The sequence below is a fragment of the Nicotiana attenuata genome, unplaced genomic scaffold, assembly GCF_001879085.1.
Source record: "Nicotiana attenuata strain UT unplaced genomic scaffold, NIATTr2, whole genome shotgun sequence".
NCBI classification, from domain to species: domain Eukaryota; kingdom Viridiplantae; phylum Streptophyta; class Magnoliopsida; order Solanales; family Solanaceae; genus Nicotiana; species Nicotiana attenuata.
In genome coordinates this window covers 108660-123084 of record NW_017671279.1, presented here as the reverse complement: position 1 = coordinate 123084, position 14425 = coordinate 108660, and the positions used below count along the sequence as shown (strand labels likewise).

At 37.3% G+C, this 14425-nt stretch overlaps 1 protein-coding gene across 1 annotated transcript; it reads left to right on the top strand.

Annotated features, from left to right (window-relative positions):
* Positions 1 to 9513: 9513 nt before the first annotated feature.
* LOC109207249 lies at positions 9514 to 11633 on the top strand. Its single transcript, XM_019370136.1, has 3 exons — positions 9514 to 10221; positions 10425 to 10482; positions 11299 to 11633. The coding sequence occupies exons 1-3, from the start codon at positions 9514 to 9516 to the stop codon at positions 11631 to 11633; spliced, it is 1101 nt and encodes a 366-aa protein (XP_019225681.1).
* The last annotated feature ends 2792 nt before the right edge of the window (positions 11634 to 14425 follow it).

Sequence of the window (14425 nt, the reverse complement as noted above, 5' to 3'; positions counted from 1 at the left end):
AAGAAGTGATTCTATATATATAAGCACACAAATGTGGTTGTCCCTCACCAATGAGGGACAAAGTGCATGACAAAAGTTCACTTCTTCAAATTTTTAATTTCCCTCCATTTTATTTCCCTCCATTTCCAATTCACACTTCTTCTACTTTAAAGCCCAATGGCTTAAAGTCCAACATTTAGTGTATAGAGTTTAGCTTATACACGAAAGATTAAATCATCGGTTCTTATAAGTCATAAAGTTTATGTTCACAATCCAATGATGGAATTGGACAAACCATCGGAATGGTTGTAGCACAAGATTAAATAAAATTTATCTTGATTATGGGAATGGTTTAATTCCAACTTCTTGTGCTAGTACATTTTGTATGTATTGAACGGATCTAAGTAGAGATAGGTATTTTATACTGACTTAATAAAATAATTTCTCTAGTCCATTCAATGTACTTATACTCTTAATCTTGATATAATTATTATTAGTTGTGTATATTATTTATTGTTTTGATTTATTAAAAGGCGAGATTCTTTCGTGGGTCAATAAGCCTGGTAAATTGGACAATAATGATATACATTGGCAAAGCAATAATTAGTTGATAGAATCTATGTCTCGGTTTTTGAGATTGATGATACTTCTTTATAAAAGATTATAGGTTTTCATGTGTAAACCCGGCCGGTGGATTTTGTATCCGACACATGAAATAAGTTAAGTGAAACTCTAAAGGAAGTAACCAATAAATTAAATTGTCAGTAATTTAATTTGATTGGTTAGTATCTGAATCTTAACATGGGGAGTTAAATAAGGTTTTATGGAAGAATTTCGAAATTGAACTAAGCAGTGCAATTACGAATTTTTAGTGGAATAATTCGTAATTTATTATGGAAGAAATTAATTTTAAATTTTGAAATTAGTTCCATAATAGGAAGCCTTGTTAATTAAATTTTGTGGTCCCTACTGTGCCTAAATAATAGGAAATAAAGGAAACCTTTCCTTAGTGGAAGAAGAAAACCTAACAGGTTTTGGAGAGGGGTTTTAACCTAAAAACGTAGCTATATATACATGGGATATGGCTGGTCGTTTTTGGCATTGAAAAAACACACATTTTTCTTCCTTGAATTCGCCCACCTAAAATTCTCTCTTTTCGGATATTATTTGGGTAACATGGTAGAAGACTGTGGAAGTTTGTTGAGGTCTTGCAACTCTGGGACTGGAGACGGATATTTATTTGCTTTGTTCATGCTTCAAGAGGTAATTCGAATAATCTCCGTATGTGCTTGTGAGCACGTGATTTTTGCCCTATATGAATTACTCCCAGAAATTCAAACAAAATGATTTCTTTCATTATTTTACAACTTGGAGGATTTTGTGACATTTTGTGGTAATTGTTTGCATTTAGTTTGTGCATTTTAATTAGGTTTAATTTCACATTTTAGGATTAATTAGTGATTAATGTTACAAAGAAATAAAGAAATAACAAAAATGGTTCTTTTTGCACTTATATTTTTAATTGTCTTAGTTTGCATTTAAATCAGGAATTAATGCATTTGGAAATTAAGTAGTATAATTTTAGAGTCAATTTGGGCTTTTATTTTTAATTTTGCATTTAACAAATATCAGAAAAAGTAAATAAAAGAAATTTAAAAAAAAGAGAGGAAATTAAAAGAAATTTGAGTGGTCTTCATGGATTACCTATTTTTTGGGCCAAATCCGTTTGAAATCTAGCCCAATCCCTCAAACCCATTTCAAATTAACCCCAGCCCAAAGGTTCTCGATCCGGTCCGGCCACTTAAAGCTCAAACGACGCCGTTTTGGCGTCAAGAAATCCCGACCGTTCATTTTCCATCATCCAACGGTCCAGATTCGTTCAAGGAGTTTACATAAAAGTGTAATAAACACTTTAGAAAATATAGAGACAAACGTTATCTTCCTCGTACCACCCTGCCCCCCCCCTCCCCGTCTCCGTCGCCTGCTCCGCCTCATTCCGCCGCCGAAAATCGCTTACGGCGGCGGTAAACCTCCAAACTCGCTCAAATTTACACCACCCCCTCTCCTTCACCTCCCCGTTCTATATCCACCATTGATTTCCTTCAAATATCACCCAAACACCTCGAATAAGTCAAACCCTAGCGCCGCCACCCATACCATACCAAATTTGTACTCCACAACCCCCAGGCCACTCTAAGCCCCATTCTCATGTTTATTGCACAAGAATCCCAACCGAAGTCCTTCAATTTTACATCTAGGGTTCGAATTTTCTGGGCCAAGGCCAAATTCATTCGCACAAGCATCCTTTGCGTATCACTTGTCCAATACAGGAGCATTTGAGTCTAATAGTGAGTTTCCCCCTATTCTTCTCTTGTTTTTGTTTCTTTCTTCTTCTGCTCTTCTCCTTTTGCTTCCTGTGATTTGATCTTGCTTTGGTTGATAATTAGTTTAGTCGTTGTTTGAATGCATTTGATATAGATATTAATGCAGTAAGCTTTTTCGTCTATTTCTGTTTTGTTTCTTAGTTTTGGGTTCCGTATGTGTTTCATTCTGTTCCAATAATTGTTTTGTAGTTTAATTTTGTTTCATTTTGTTTAATCCTGGATTGGTAGTTTAGATTTTAGTTTAATTTTTGGTTCGAATCTGTCTTTATCTGTCTTTGATTCATTAATCGATCCTGTTTTTGAAGCCTTGTTTGAATTTCAATCCCTTATGATTGTTGCTAGCTGGTGTTAATTAGTTTAAGTCAGTTTAATTAGTAATTGTTATTAATAATTCCATGGTTTGGTGTTTAGTTTCAAATAATCCTAGGCTTAGTTTAGTTAACCCTAGTTAAACAAATTGTTTGGTTATAGCTGTACTAGGCTAGTAAATTCAGTATGAGTTCAAGGGCAATTTAGGTACTTAGAGTGGCACAGAGATGCTGTAGGTTAAGTTGGAATACCCTAGACTCTTCTAGAAGAGGGCCTTAATTGTAATTTCAATAACTTAGGGTAATAACTTAGGCAACAAGTCAAAATTTTAGGACTAATGAACAAAATCTGAAAATAAAAAAGGGGGAAAAATGAGTGAATGAATTCTAGAAGCTTCCTGCCCCTTTCCTGCCTATAAAAGGCAGCCTACCTGCCTTCATTTGCAAGTTTTGAGCATCTGAAAAATTCCCCCCTAAAAGCTTTCTACAAGTTTCCACAATCTGAAATTCGAATTTCAAATTCAAAAACCAATCTGAAAGTTTTAGAGTTAGAGAAATTCATCTTAGATCTTAGCTTCTTCAGAAAAATAAAAAAAAAAGGCAAAAGCAACAGAAAACTTCGAAAAATACTGCTACATTGAAGTTTCCTTAGATCAGTTTCAAGTTCAGCTGTTAAATCAAGTTCCTAAATGCTCCTGGTTTGGGTTTCAAATTCCCGTGGGTTTATTTCAAGCTGTTCTAATTGTTTCACTGGTTGATTTGGTATTAAAACACTTCCTGGGCTTTGTTTGACACTGTTGCTGGACTGTACACTCGAATTCGAGCTGCTGCTTTGCTATTTGCTACTGATTCTCCTTCTTCTTATTGTACTTTGACTCCAGGTACACATCCCGAGCTCGATTTGATGTATATCACAAGCTGAAAGTGAAATGAAGTTGTTACTTGAGTTTTGTTGTAGAGTTTGATTGTTCTACTGCTTATCGTAGGTTCTTTCGACTTATCAGGACTGTAGTGGGACTATATAGACTGTATTTGACATTTGGACTGTTTATCAGTAGTTTGTGAATGCATTTGTTAGTAGTTGTTGATTTGTGCTAGTGAATATAGCATTAGTTAGTTTCAAGGGTTAAAGTTAGAAGGTGATAAGAATTGAAAGTTGGTTTTTAGACTCAAATACTGAAATGCACAGGAAACGTTAAATGCATAGTTAACACATAGAGTTTCAGTTTAATTTTCAGTGTTTCTGGTTCTAAGATCAAAAATAGCATTTAATTTGTTAAGTTTGTTTGTTTGAATTTGATATTTCAATTAGTTAGTAATTACTTTGGTTTAATCATTGCCTTCTGCATATTGTAGTAATACGTTTAGTTAGACATAATCTGAGCATGAAACTGGAATCAAAACAATCAGTATCCCGTTGATTTGAGTAGGTGTACATCGCTTTCCCTCATTACAAAAATTATTGAACACACTTAGAATAGCTTGAACTAACTTTAGTGGATTTTGTTTTAATCAAATTGAGATTCTGTTTGGTTTAAAGATCAGGGCTCAACAGCCTATTTTCGAGTAGGTTGGGCCTCAGTTCCTCTGACGCGCGGCCCAGGTCCAGTTCTGATCCCCTTTTCGTTTGGGCTTGGGCCAAGGCCTATGACTGGCCGGTTTGTTTTGTGTAGACCTGGGTTATAATTCCTCTTCTTTGGGCTTGTCTCGGAGCCCAATGGCTTGAATTTAGTTTAGCACTATCACCTGATTTGCATTAGGCCAATAGCAAATTAAATGGGCCTTTTGGAGACATTGCTCAATAGAAAGGTCATAGACCTTATAGGATATCCTTTAAAATAAACGAGGTGAGCCCCGCCAAATAAAACGCATAAATTGCGGGGCCCTCTTTAAGTGATCCTATTAAAATACCTAGAATTCGGAACGTGCCGTTTAGCGAATTTCACGGTCTCCCGCAAAGATAATAAACACGTTAGTTGCTTTAGGTCCGTTACTTAAATAATTTTACCTTCTTACATACGGGTGCACATTTATGTGACCCAAATCCAAATCTCAACGAAGTCGAAATGTGTCAAAAACCACGGGTGCATTTATGTGACGTGGTTCGAGACGTGTTTTCACGACGTTGCAAGTCTCTTTTAAAAAAAATAATAATAAGAATAATAAAGCAGTTCAAAGTTAAAAAACACATAGGTGAAAAAATGTACTAAAATCAAATAAATAAGCCAAATATGACAGTTGAGCGACCGTGCTAGAACCACGGAACCTGGGAATGCCTAACACCTTCTCCCGGGTTAACAGAATTCCTTACTCGGATTTCTGGTTCGCAGACTGTCAAACAGAGTCATTCTTTTCCTCGATTCGGGATTCAACCGGTGACTTGGGACACCATAAATCTCCCAAGTGGCGACTCTGAATCTTTAATAAATAAATCCCGTCTCGATTGTTCTTTAATTGGAAAATCTCCTTTACACTCTTACGGGGTGTAGGAAAAAGGAGGCGTGACAGCTCTGGCGACTCTGCTGGGGACACAAACCTAGAACTTTGGTTCAGGGTTCAGAATTCGAGCTTAGATATATTGTTATATTTGGCTTTATCTGATTTTTCTACATGTTTCATGCTAAATGTGCTAACTGCTTTACCGCTTTGATATTATTTGAATTGTATATGAACTGTGATGAAACCCTTCTCTTCTCATCTCCGGGGATGTTCTTACTGGTTGAGACTCCATATTCTGTTAGTGTCATACCTTAAAATAAGAAAGAGGCCGGACAAGTTACTAAGCCAGATGGCCTTTTGGTTTCCGGTACGTAGCCCCCTTCTCGACTCGAGTTGTCCGCTCGGGTACACAGTCTAGAACATATACTCAGGTTTTGAACCTAGAATAACTTGACTTCATGCCGGATCCCTAGTTGGAACGCTTATCTGCATCACGTGCATTTTGACTTAGGGGACTCAACACAGGGGTTGGGTCCGTCTAGGACAGGTGTACCCGGAATAATGGACCATCCTGATGCATCCTACTTGTGCATTTATCTGTTTTGGATTTGCATGCTGACCGACTTTTAAAAGAAATAGCGATATGAGGGTTAAAGAGAGATAATTACCTGTTTGGGAAAAAACCAATGTCCAAATAGCGTCGAAACTCTGCCGAATTTTTGAGAAAATAGAAAAAAAAAGACAAAAAGGAAATGAAAAAAAAGAGTCTTGTTTTCAAAAAATAGTTTGTTTTATTTGCCAATGAAAAATGAAAGAGAAAAAAGAGTCTTGTTTTCAAAAATAGTTTGTTTTATGGAAAAAGAAGAAAAGAAAAAAAGAGTCTCGTTTTCAAAAAATAGTTTGTTTTATTTGTCAATGGAAAATGAAAGAAAAAAAAAGGAGTCTTGTTTTCACAAATAGTTTGTTGTGTTTGCCCGAACTACGCCAGTTTGATTCCCACAGGGTGTGGGATACGTAGGCAACCCTCATCGGGTCCAATTTCTTTTTGCGAAAATAGCCCAAAATGAACAAAAATTTATTTTTATTGTAAATAGGTAAGATGATGCCGTTTTTGTCGAAAATAGCCGAATGTTCCCGAAAGGGACGCCGGAAGGCTGACTTTGCATAAACAACCACCTTTGGTCTTTTTCCAATTTTTGGCCAGTTAGCGGGCACAGCCTTAAAATCTTCTTCTCGAAGTGCTAGAAGGCCGTATCCGCAAAACCGGCTGTCTGTTTTAAATTGGAAATTTGAACAAAAAATAGTGTCTTTTTTCCCTTTTAGGTCAAAATAAGTGATTAAATCACCTTAATAAATGTGCAGGATGAGCACGATTCAAAATGAACCTTTCTCAATCATGCATAAAATCCCTTTGGAGTTGCGTCTGTGGTGGAACGATCTAGGAGGAGAAGGGCAAGATGAAGTCAAAAAATATTTGAAAGGGCTTACCGGTTTGTTGGAGATTGTGCCTCGGGGAGACATCATAAGAGCATTGGTCACATGCTGGGACCCGACACACAACGTGTTCCATTTTTTGGACTTTGAACTTACCCCGACCTTAGAAGAAATAGCTGGCTACATCGGAAATGATAAGGTTCCTTTAAGACATAAGTATTTGGTTGCCCCGAGAATTGTAGCTGTGCACAGATTCTTAGACTCACTGAAGATAAGAAGGACGGTCCACAACACAGATCTGGCGAATGGCTTTTGTACTCCACACTTCATATACCACAGATATGGCCACATAGGAGGGTTCAACAACCCGGAAAACAAGATATGTAGCAAAGGAAACCGCCAAAAATGGGAAGAACATAGGCGTTTTGCTTTTATGGTGGTTTTTCTGGGGCTTTTGGTATTTCCGAGGAAAGACGGAAACATTGACATAAAAATAGCCGGGGTCGTCAGCACTCTACTCACTCAAGCCAAAAGCACTCTTGCGCCCATGATATTAGCTGAAATCTTCCGCGCTCTTACAGCCTGCAAAGCCGGAGGAGACTTCTAGCTGGTGGGTCACAAATACAACAATATATCTATGACTGGCCGGTTTGTTTTGTGTAGACCTGGGTTGTAATTCCTCTTCTTTGGGCTTGTCTCGGAGCCCAATGGCTTGAATTTAGTTCAGCACTATCACCTGATTTGCATTAGGCCAATAGCAAATTAAATGGGCCTTTTGGAGACATTGCTAAATAGAAAGGTCATAGACCTTATAGGATATCCTTTAAAATAAACGAGGTGAGCCCCGCCAAATAAAACGCATAAATTGCGGGGCCCTCTTTAAGTGATCCTATTAAAATACCTAGAATTCGGGACGTGCCGTTTAGCGAATTTCACGGTCTCCCGCAAAGATAATAAACACGTTAGTTGCTTTAGGTCCGTTACTTAAATAATTTTACCTTCCTACATATGGGTGCACATTTATGTGACCCAAATTCAAATCTCAACGAAGTCGAAATGTGTCAAAAACCGCGGGTGCATTTATGTGACGTGGTTCGAGACGTGTTTTCACGACGTTGCAAGTCTCTTTAAAAAAAAAAATAAGAATAATAAAGCAGTTCAAAGTTAAAAAGCACATAGGTTAAAACATGTACTAAAATCAAATAAATAAGCCAAATATGGCAGTTGAGCGACCGTGCTAGAACCACAGAACCTGGGAATGCCTAACATCTTCTCCCGGCTTTTGTACTCCACACTTCTGTTAACCTGGGAGAAGGTGTTAGGCATTCCCAGGTTCCATGGTTCTAGCACGGTCGCTCAACTGTCATATTTGGCTTATTTATTTGATTTTAGTACATGTTTTAACCTATGTGCTTTTTAACTTTGAACTGCTTTATTATTCTTATTATTATTTTTTCTAAAGAGACTTGCAACGTCGTGAAAATACGTCTCGAACCACGTCACATAAATGCACCCGCAGTTTTTGACACATTTCGACTTCGTTGAGATTTGAATTTGGGTCACATAAATATGCACCCGTATGTAGGAAGGTAAAATTATTTAAGTAACGGATCTAAAGCAAGTAACGTGTTTATTATCTTTGCGGGAGACCGTGAAATTCGCTAAACGGCACGTCCCGAATTTTAGGTATTTTAATAGGATCACTTAAAGAGGGCCCCGCAATTTATGCGTTTTATTTGGCGGGGCTCACCTCGTTTATTTTAAAGGATATCCTATAAGGTCTATGACCTTTCTATTGAGCAATGTCTCCAAAAGGCCCATTTAATTTGCTATTGGCCTAATGCAAATCAGGTGATAGTGCTGAACTAAATTCAAGCCATTGGGCTCGGAGACAAGCCCAAAGAAGAGGAATTACAACCCAGGTCTACACAAAACAAACCGGCCAGTCATAGATATATTGTTGTATTTGGCACGTCCCGATAAAAATTGTTTAATTCGCACGTGAATATTATACTGCAATTGCTTCCGCTGCATATATAATCGAACAATTGGTATCAGAGCCTACTCACGTCTAGTTAAATGATGAGGATGAACAATAAAAGTTAGTATATGTTAATATGCAAGTTTTGAATTACATGCAAAGATTGTATTGAATTCGGTAAAACTGTTTTGTTTTTTTGGCATGAATATTTGTGTGAGTATTATGATTATTCTGAAAATCATGTAATGTCTGCTTATAGTTGATGATATTTGATTTGAATAATCTGAAAGTTACATTAATCCATGAAAAACACAAAAGTCACTATTTGACCGAATTGGCCAGAAAATCGGAGGTCAACATGTTGACGGACTCCGATTGACCTGAAACTTGGCAGGTCCATGCCAAACGGCCCAGTGAGCAATACACATTAGCTTTGCTCATGATATAAGCCGTTTTTGGGCTTTCGGGGTCATTTAGATGATGTTTTGGACGGTTTTTTTTAATTTTCTAGAAATTTTCAAAATGTTTTTGAGTTGTTTTTAATCCAGTAGTGGTAGAGATCATTTCCTATGGACTCCAGGGTTAAATTCTAGTGATATAATGTTTTTACACGTTGACGTAGGTCTTCTTCCATATCGGATAAACTCATTATGGATAATCACTAGGTTATACTAGTTGTTGATTACTTGTATTTATTTACTCTCCATCTGAGTATGCATGTTGGTTCAATGGGACTAATATATGTTGAATCTTGATATTCACTTGACTTAAATTAACAATTTACTCTCCATCTGAGTATGACCTGTTTAAATTTAAGGAGTGAATAATATGTTATTATATGTGTATATTACAAGAATAGCTCTTTTTCCATCGAAATTTGTTGTTCAAGGTGCATAGATTATATATATGTAGTGTGTTTTGAATCTTAATATTTAAATAATACATGACTGATTTTGATCTATTTAATTAATTGTCTCCCAGATTAACAATGACTGCTTTCAATCCCCTTTCTGCTATTCTTTCTCAAAACAAACTTGAGGGTCCGAATTATGTTGATTGGAAACGAAACTTGGACATTGTCCTAATTGCTGAAGAGTACAAATTTTTGCTCGATGAGGTGTGTCCAGAGAAACCTGGAGATGATGCTACGGATGATGAACAAAAGGCTTACCACAAATGGGTAAAGGCTGATGAGATGGCGTGGTGTTACATTCTGGCATCCATGTCAAATATTCTGCAACATCAGCATCAGTCAATGGAGTCTACTTATGACATTCTGGAAAATCTCAAAGAAATATTTGGAGATCAGAATCGTGCGGCTAAGCAGACTGCCATGAAAGCTCTTCTGAATACCAAAATGGTTGAAGGTTCATCGGTTAGGGACCATGTTCTGAAGATGATGAGTCTTCTGAATGAATTTGAGGTCCTAGGAGCTAACATTGATAAGGATACGCAGGTTGAAATGATCCTCCAGACTCTACCTGACAGTTTTCAGCAGTTTCGCCTGAATTATAATATGAACACAATGGATTTGTCACTTGCGAAATTGCTGAATGAGCTGCAGTCAGCAGAGACTATTATCGAGTCACAAGCTCTTCCTGTGGCATTGAATTTTGAGGCAGGTGCTTCTTCTAAGCCAAGAGGCGGGCAGAAGAAGAAAAAGGCTCAAAAACCCTCTGTGGTGGTGCAACTGCTGGTGTGAAAAAGGCTAAGGGCAAGTGTTATCACTACAAGAAACCTAGGAATCATAAGAAGTAGTGTCCAACTTATCTAGCCAAGCTAAAAAATAAACCAGATGATTTACATCTACTTGTCGTTGAAACTCTTTTAGCGGCTGTTTCTACCATGTCATGGTGTATAGATTCGGGAGCCACTAATCATGTCTTCACTTATTTGCAGGGGTTTCAGGTAATGCTGCGGCTAAGTAGAGGAGAAATCAATGTTTATCAAGCAGATGGTTTGCAGCCCCAACTTTAGCATTAGGAAATATTAGTATTTCGTTTGGTAGTGGTAGAGTTTTAGCTTTAAAGGACACATTATATGTACCTTCCACTTGAAGGAATTTAATTTCGGTTTCTAGCGCTATGAGAGATGGTTATGACATTGATAAATGTGTTATTACTCATGATAAACATTATCTTTCTTCGGCTACATTGATTAATGGTATTTTTGTTNTATAAATCTAAACAAAATTTCAAGGTTGGTCAAGGATGGACCTTTAAGTTCATTGAAAGTGGAGGCACTACCAACTTGTGAATCTTAGAAGGAAAAATGACAAAATGAAATTTCCCCTCAAAAGGAAATCGAGCAAGTGATAAATTAGAGTTAATTCATTCTGATTTGTGTGGTCCAATGAATGTCAGCGCAAGAGGTGGTTTTGAGTATTTTGTGACTTTCATAGATGATTACTCAAAATATAGATATATTTATTTGTTGCGTCGAAAGTCTGAATGTTTTGAAAAGTTCAAAGAATTTAAAACTGAGAGTGAAAAGCGACATAATAAATATATCAAGACAATACGATATGATCGTGGTGGGGAGTACCTCTCTGCGGAATCCATTAGTTATTTATCAGAATGTGGAATTACATCTCAATTATCTGCACCCCACAACAAAATGGTGTGGCTGAAAGAAGAAATAGGACTCTTATAGAAGCGGTTAGATAAATGATGAGTTATTCCAATTTGCCTTCGTCATTTTAGGGACATGCCTTAGAAACAGCGAATTACGTTCTGAATTTAGTTCCCTCAAAGTGTACCTTTGATCCCTACAGAATTGTGGACTGGGCGCAAGCCTAGTCTGCGGCATATTCGAGTTTGGGGTTGTCCGGCACATGTGCTGAAAGGGAAAACATATAAATTGGAGGCAAGAACGGATGTATGCGTGTTTGTAGGTTATCCAAAAGGGACGAAAGGTGGTTTATTCAATTGTCCTAAAGAGAAGAAGGTAATTGTTAGCACAAATGCTAAGTTTCTTGAAGAGGACTATTTGATGAACCATGTTCCTAGAAGTAAACTCGTTTTACAAGAACTAAGCAAAGGAATGGGAACTCAGTCATCTGAAAAACAAAACGACCAGATGCAAAACCCGAAAGTCGNTGGGGAGTGAGTTTAGCCAGGTCTGGGCAGCTCCTATCACTGAGAATGGAAACAATAATAGCTTGATTGCTTCCTGAGTTACGTTGGGCTACCTTTGAGTTTTGCAGATTGACAGGAAATTCTTCAAGTGCTGTTGAGGATCTTCGACCTGTGACCCCGAAAATAGTCCCTTGTTTTGCAACAAGTGCAGCATGTTGTTCGTCATTTAGAACGATTCCGCCTGTATTTGTGGGACTAAAATCTCCGTGGCCAGATTTTCAGCTGTGGGTTGTGCCCAGTCATAGAGAGCAGCCTCTAGCACAAGAGGTGCCACTGGTGCTATTGGTGCAGCTGGGTCTACTTCGTGATCTCCCATGTCCAGATCGACTTATTCAATTGTTTGTTGCTGTTTGCTTTTTCGGTTGGCCCGGTTCAAGGCCTTAAAAACCTTCTCGGGATCAGATAGAGCTTCGAATACTTCACCTGTCCTCGATGAGTTTCTAGGCATGCACCTGTACAACCAAGTCAACAAACGTTAAAATTTCAATGTAAAGATTTAAAAGGAAGAAAAATGACAACAATAAGAATTTTGGTATTTCTTTCAATTTTAATTGATAACACCGTTAATTCCCCGGCAACGGCGCCAAAATTTGATCACGCCCAACTATGCCTTATAAAAAGGACACGCGGATGTTGCAAATATAATCTGAGTATTTAGCCAGAGTCGAACCCACAAGGAATTAACCTATCAATTACTCTCGTTAGACTTACGAAATTCTACGTAATCAACTTCCCAAACTTTCTGAATAACAATTAAGGATGTTTCTACTAACTAAGAATGAATGTAAATAAGCAACTGAAAACTAACTATGATTAAGTTGTAAACAATTAAGAGGAGGTCCTAAGGTTATGATTTCCCCTCTTGATGGAATTCCTTCCTGTATGTTTCACATAGAATTGCCTAATCGTCTTTGTCAATCATGAGCACTCTTATTAATCGCAAATCTCTCCCGAATAATCACGACAATTTACTAGACGCACTCTCCCGAGTTACGCTAGCTGGCTTAGTTTATTACAGCTCACTTTAGATTGCACCCAAGGCTTTGTTATCCCTAATCCCGCCTTTAAACCCTCGGTTATTGATCTCTCATATACTTTGGGAGTGGTGTTGTGCAACAATGACCTAAATATGTACTCTCTCCCGAGTTATGCACACTAAATAGGCACAACTAATTGAGGATCCTATCAATTAACTACAACAAGAACGCAGTTGAACAAATAGAGATTAAACTGGGCAAACTATATTAACATAACAAGAAATTCATCCCTCAATAGGTTCCATCAAAACCTTAGACTAGATATTTAGCTACTCATACTAGTGTTCATCATAACAATATTCAAATTCATCACAAATCGTAAAACACAAATGGAAGAAAGGAAGAAATCAGTGTTGAATTATCCTCCTTGCCTCTTGCCTCTCCTTGCCTTCAACTAAGTTATGAAAACCGTGATAATAATCTCTTGGGCGAGCTAGACCTTCTATAGGTTAAGTGGATTTGCCCCCAAACTTCCAAATTTAACCCTGAAGTTTAATTTTCGGGAACTGGGCTAGCGCGGTCGTGCTAGTGAACGCGCTAATGACCGCACATATAGCCTATCATTCTGCCTCGACTTCCTGGGCTAGCGCAGTCGCGCTAGTGGACGCGCTAGTCCAGGTCTTCATTTTATCTCTTCTTTCTCTCGTTTTCCCACGTACTCAGCTTCTAGGGGCTTTTCTTGCTTCAATTTAGCTCCAGATACAGATTTAAGGCCTCATGCATGCCACTCACTCCTGCAAAGTGTGAAATTCACAATTAGAGCCCACTTAACTATATTATAACAGTGAACATAATCAAGCTGGGGCATAAACAGTCGCCAAATTTCATGAATCTAGCCTATTATCAACGGGGCCCTGAGGGGCTCGGGTGTATTTTGGATCATTGGTTGAGAGACTAGTTAAGTTAAGAATTTTGAGTTTGACCACGGTCAATATCGGGTTAAGACGACCTCTTTTCGATGTTTGAGTGCGCGATTAGGTTGGTAACGCGTTTATGATTGAAATTCATATATGATTTGTATTCGGGAGGTTCCGAATGAGTTCGTGTGCTAAAAGTAAGATTTTGCAATTGTTGAATTTTCTGGTACGACAATTTCGAAAATATCGGTTATGTCCCTAAGTTCATCCATAAATTTCAGATTTCCTTTAAATCTTCAAAAGATCATGTCTCTCTCATTTAAGGCCAAATTGAGTGATTCAAAAGTCTATCTTGGGCGGAATCTAGCATGCTGCGCTTGTGAAAGGTGAATTTCGGGTCATCTAGAATCTGATTCAGGCTGGGACAACTGCTTTTGACGGCCAATTTTGATCCTCCCTTTTTAAAATTAGTTTATTCACGCTTAAATATTTACAATAAATACTTTTAAAGTATTTTTTCCTATGAAATATCTATTTTATCAATTAATTAAGTATTAGTTTCAAAATTAATCACATAGTACTAATATTGTGTAATTACAAATGTATTTACTATTACATATGTTTTATAATTTGACAAAATTACTCCTTAATTTCTACTGAATTAGTTACTATATTAATACTTTGAAATTAGTGCTATAATTCGAAGTATGTTTCATTTATAGATAATTAATTAAATAATTAGTAACATACATAATTATAATTCCACTACATTTTGTTGAAATTGTTAAGTCTATGTAAATTAGTTTAAAGGCTACCATTGCAATTCTCAACCAACTACAAATTGGCTATTAGTTAAATCATTTTCGGCC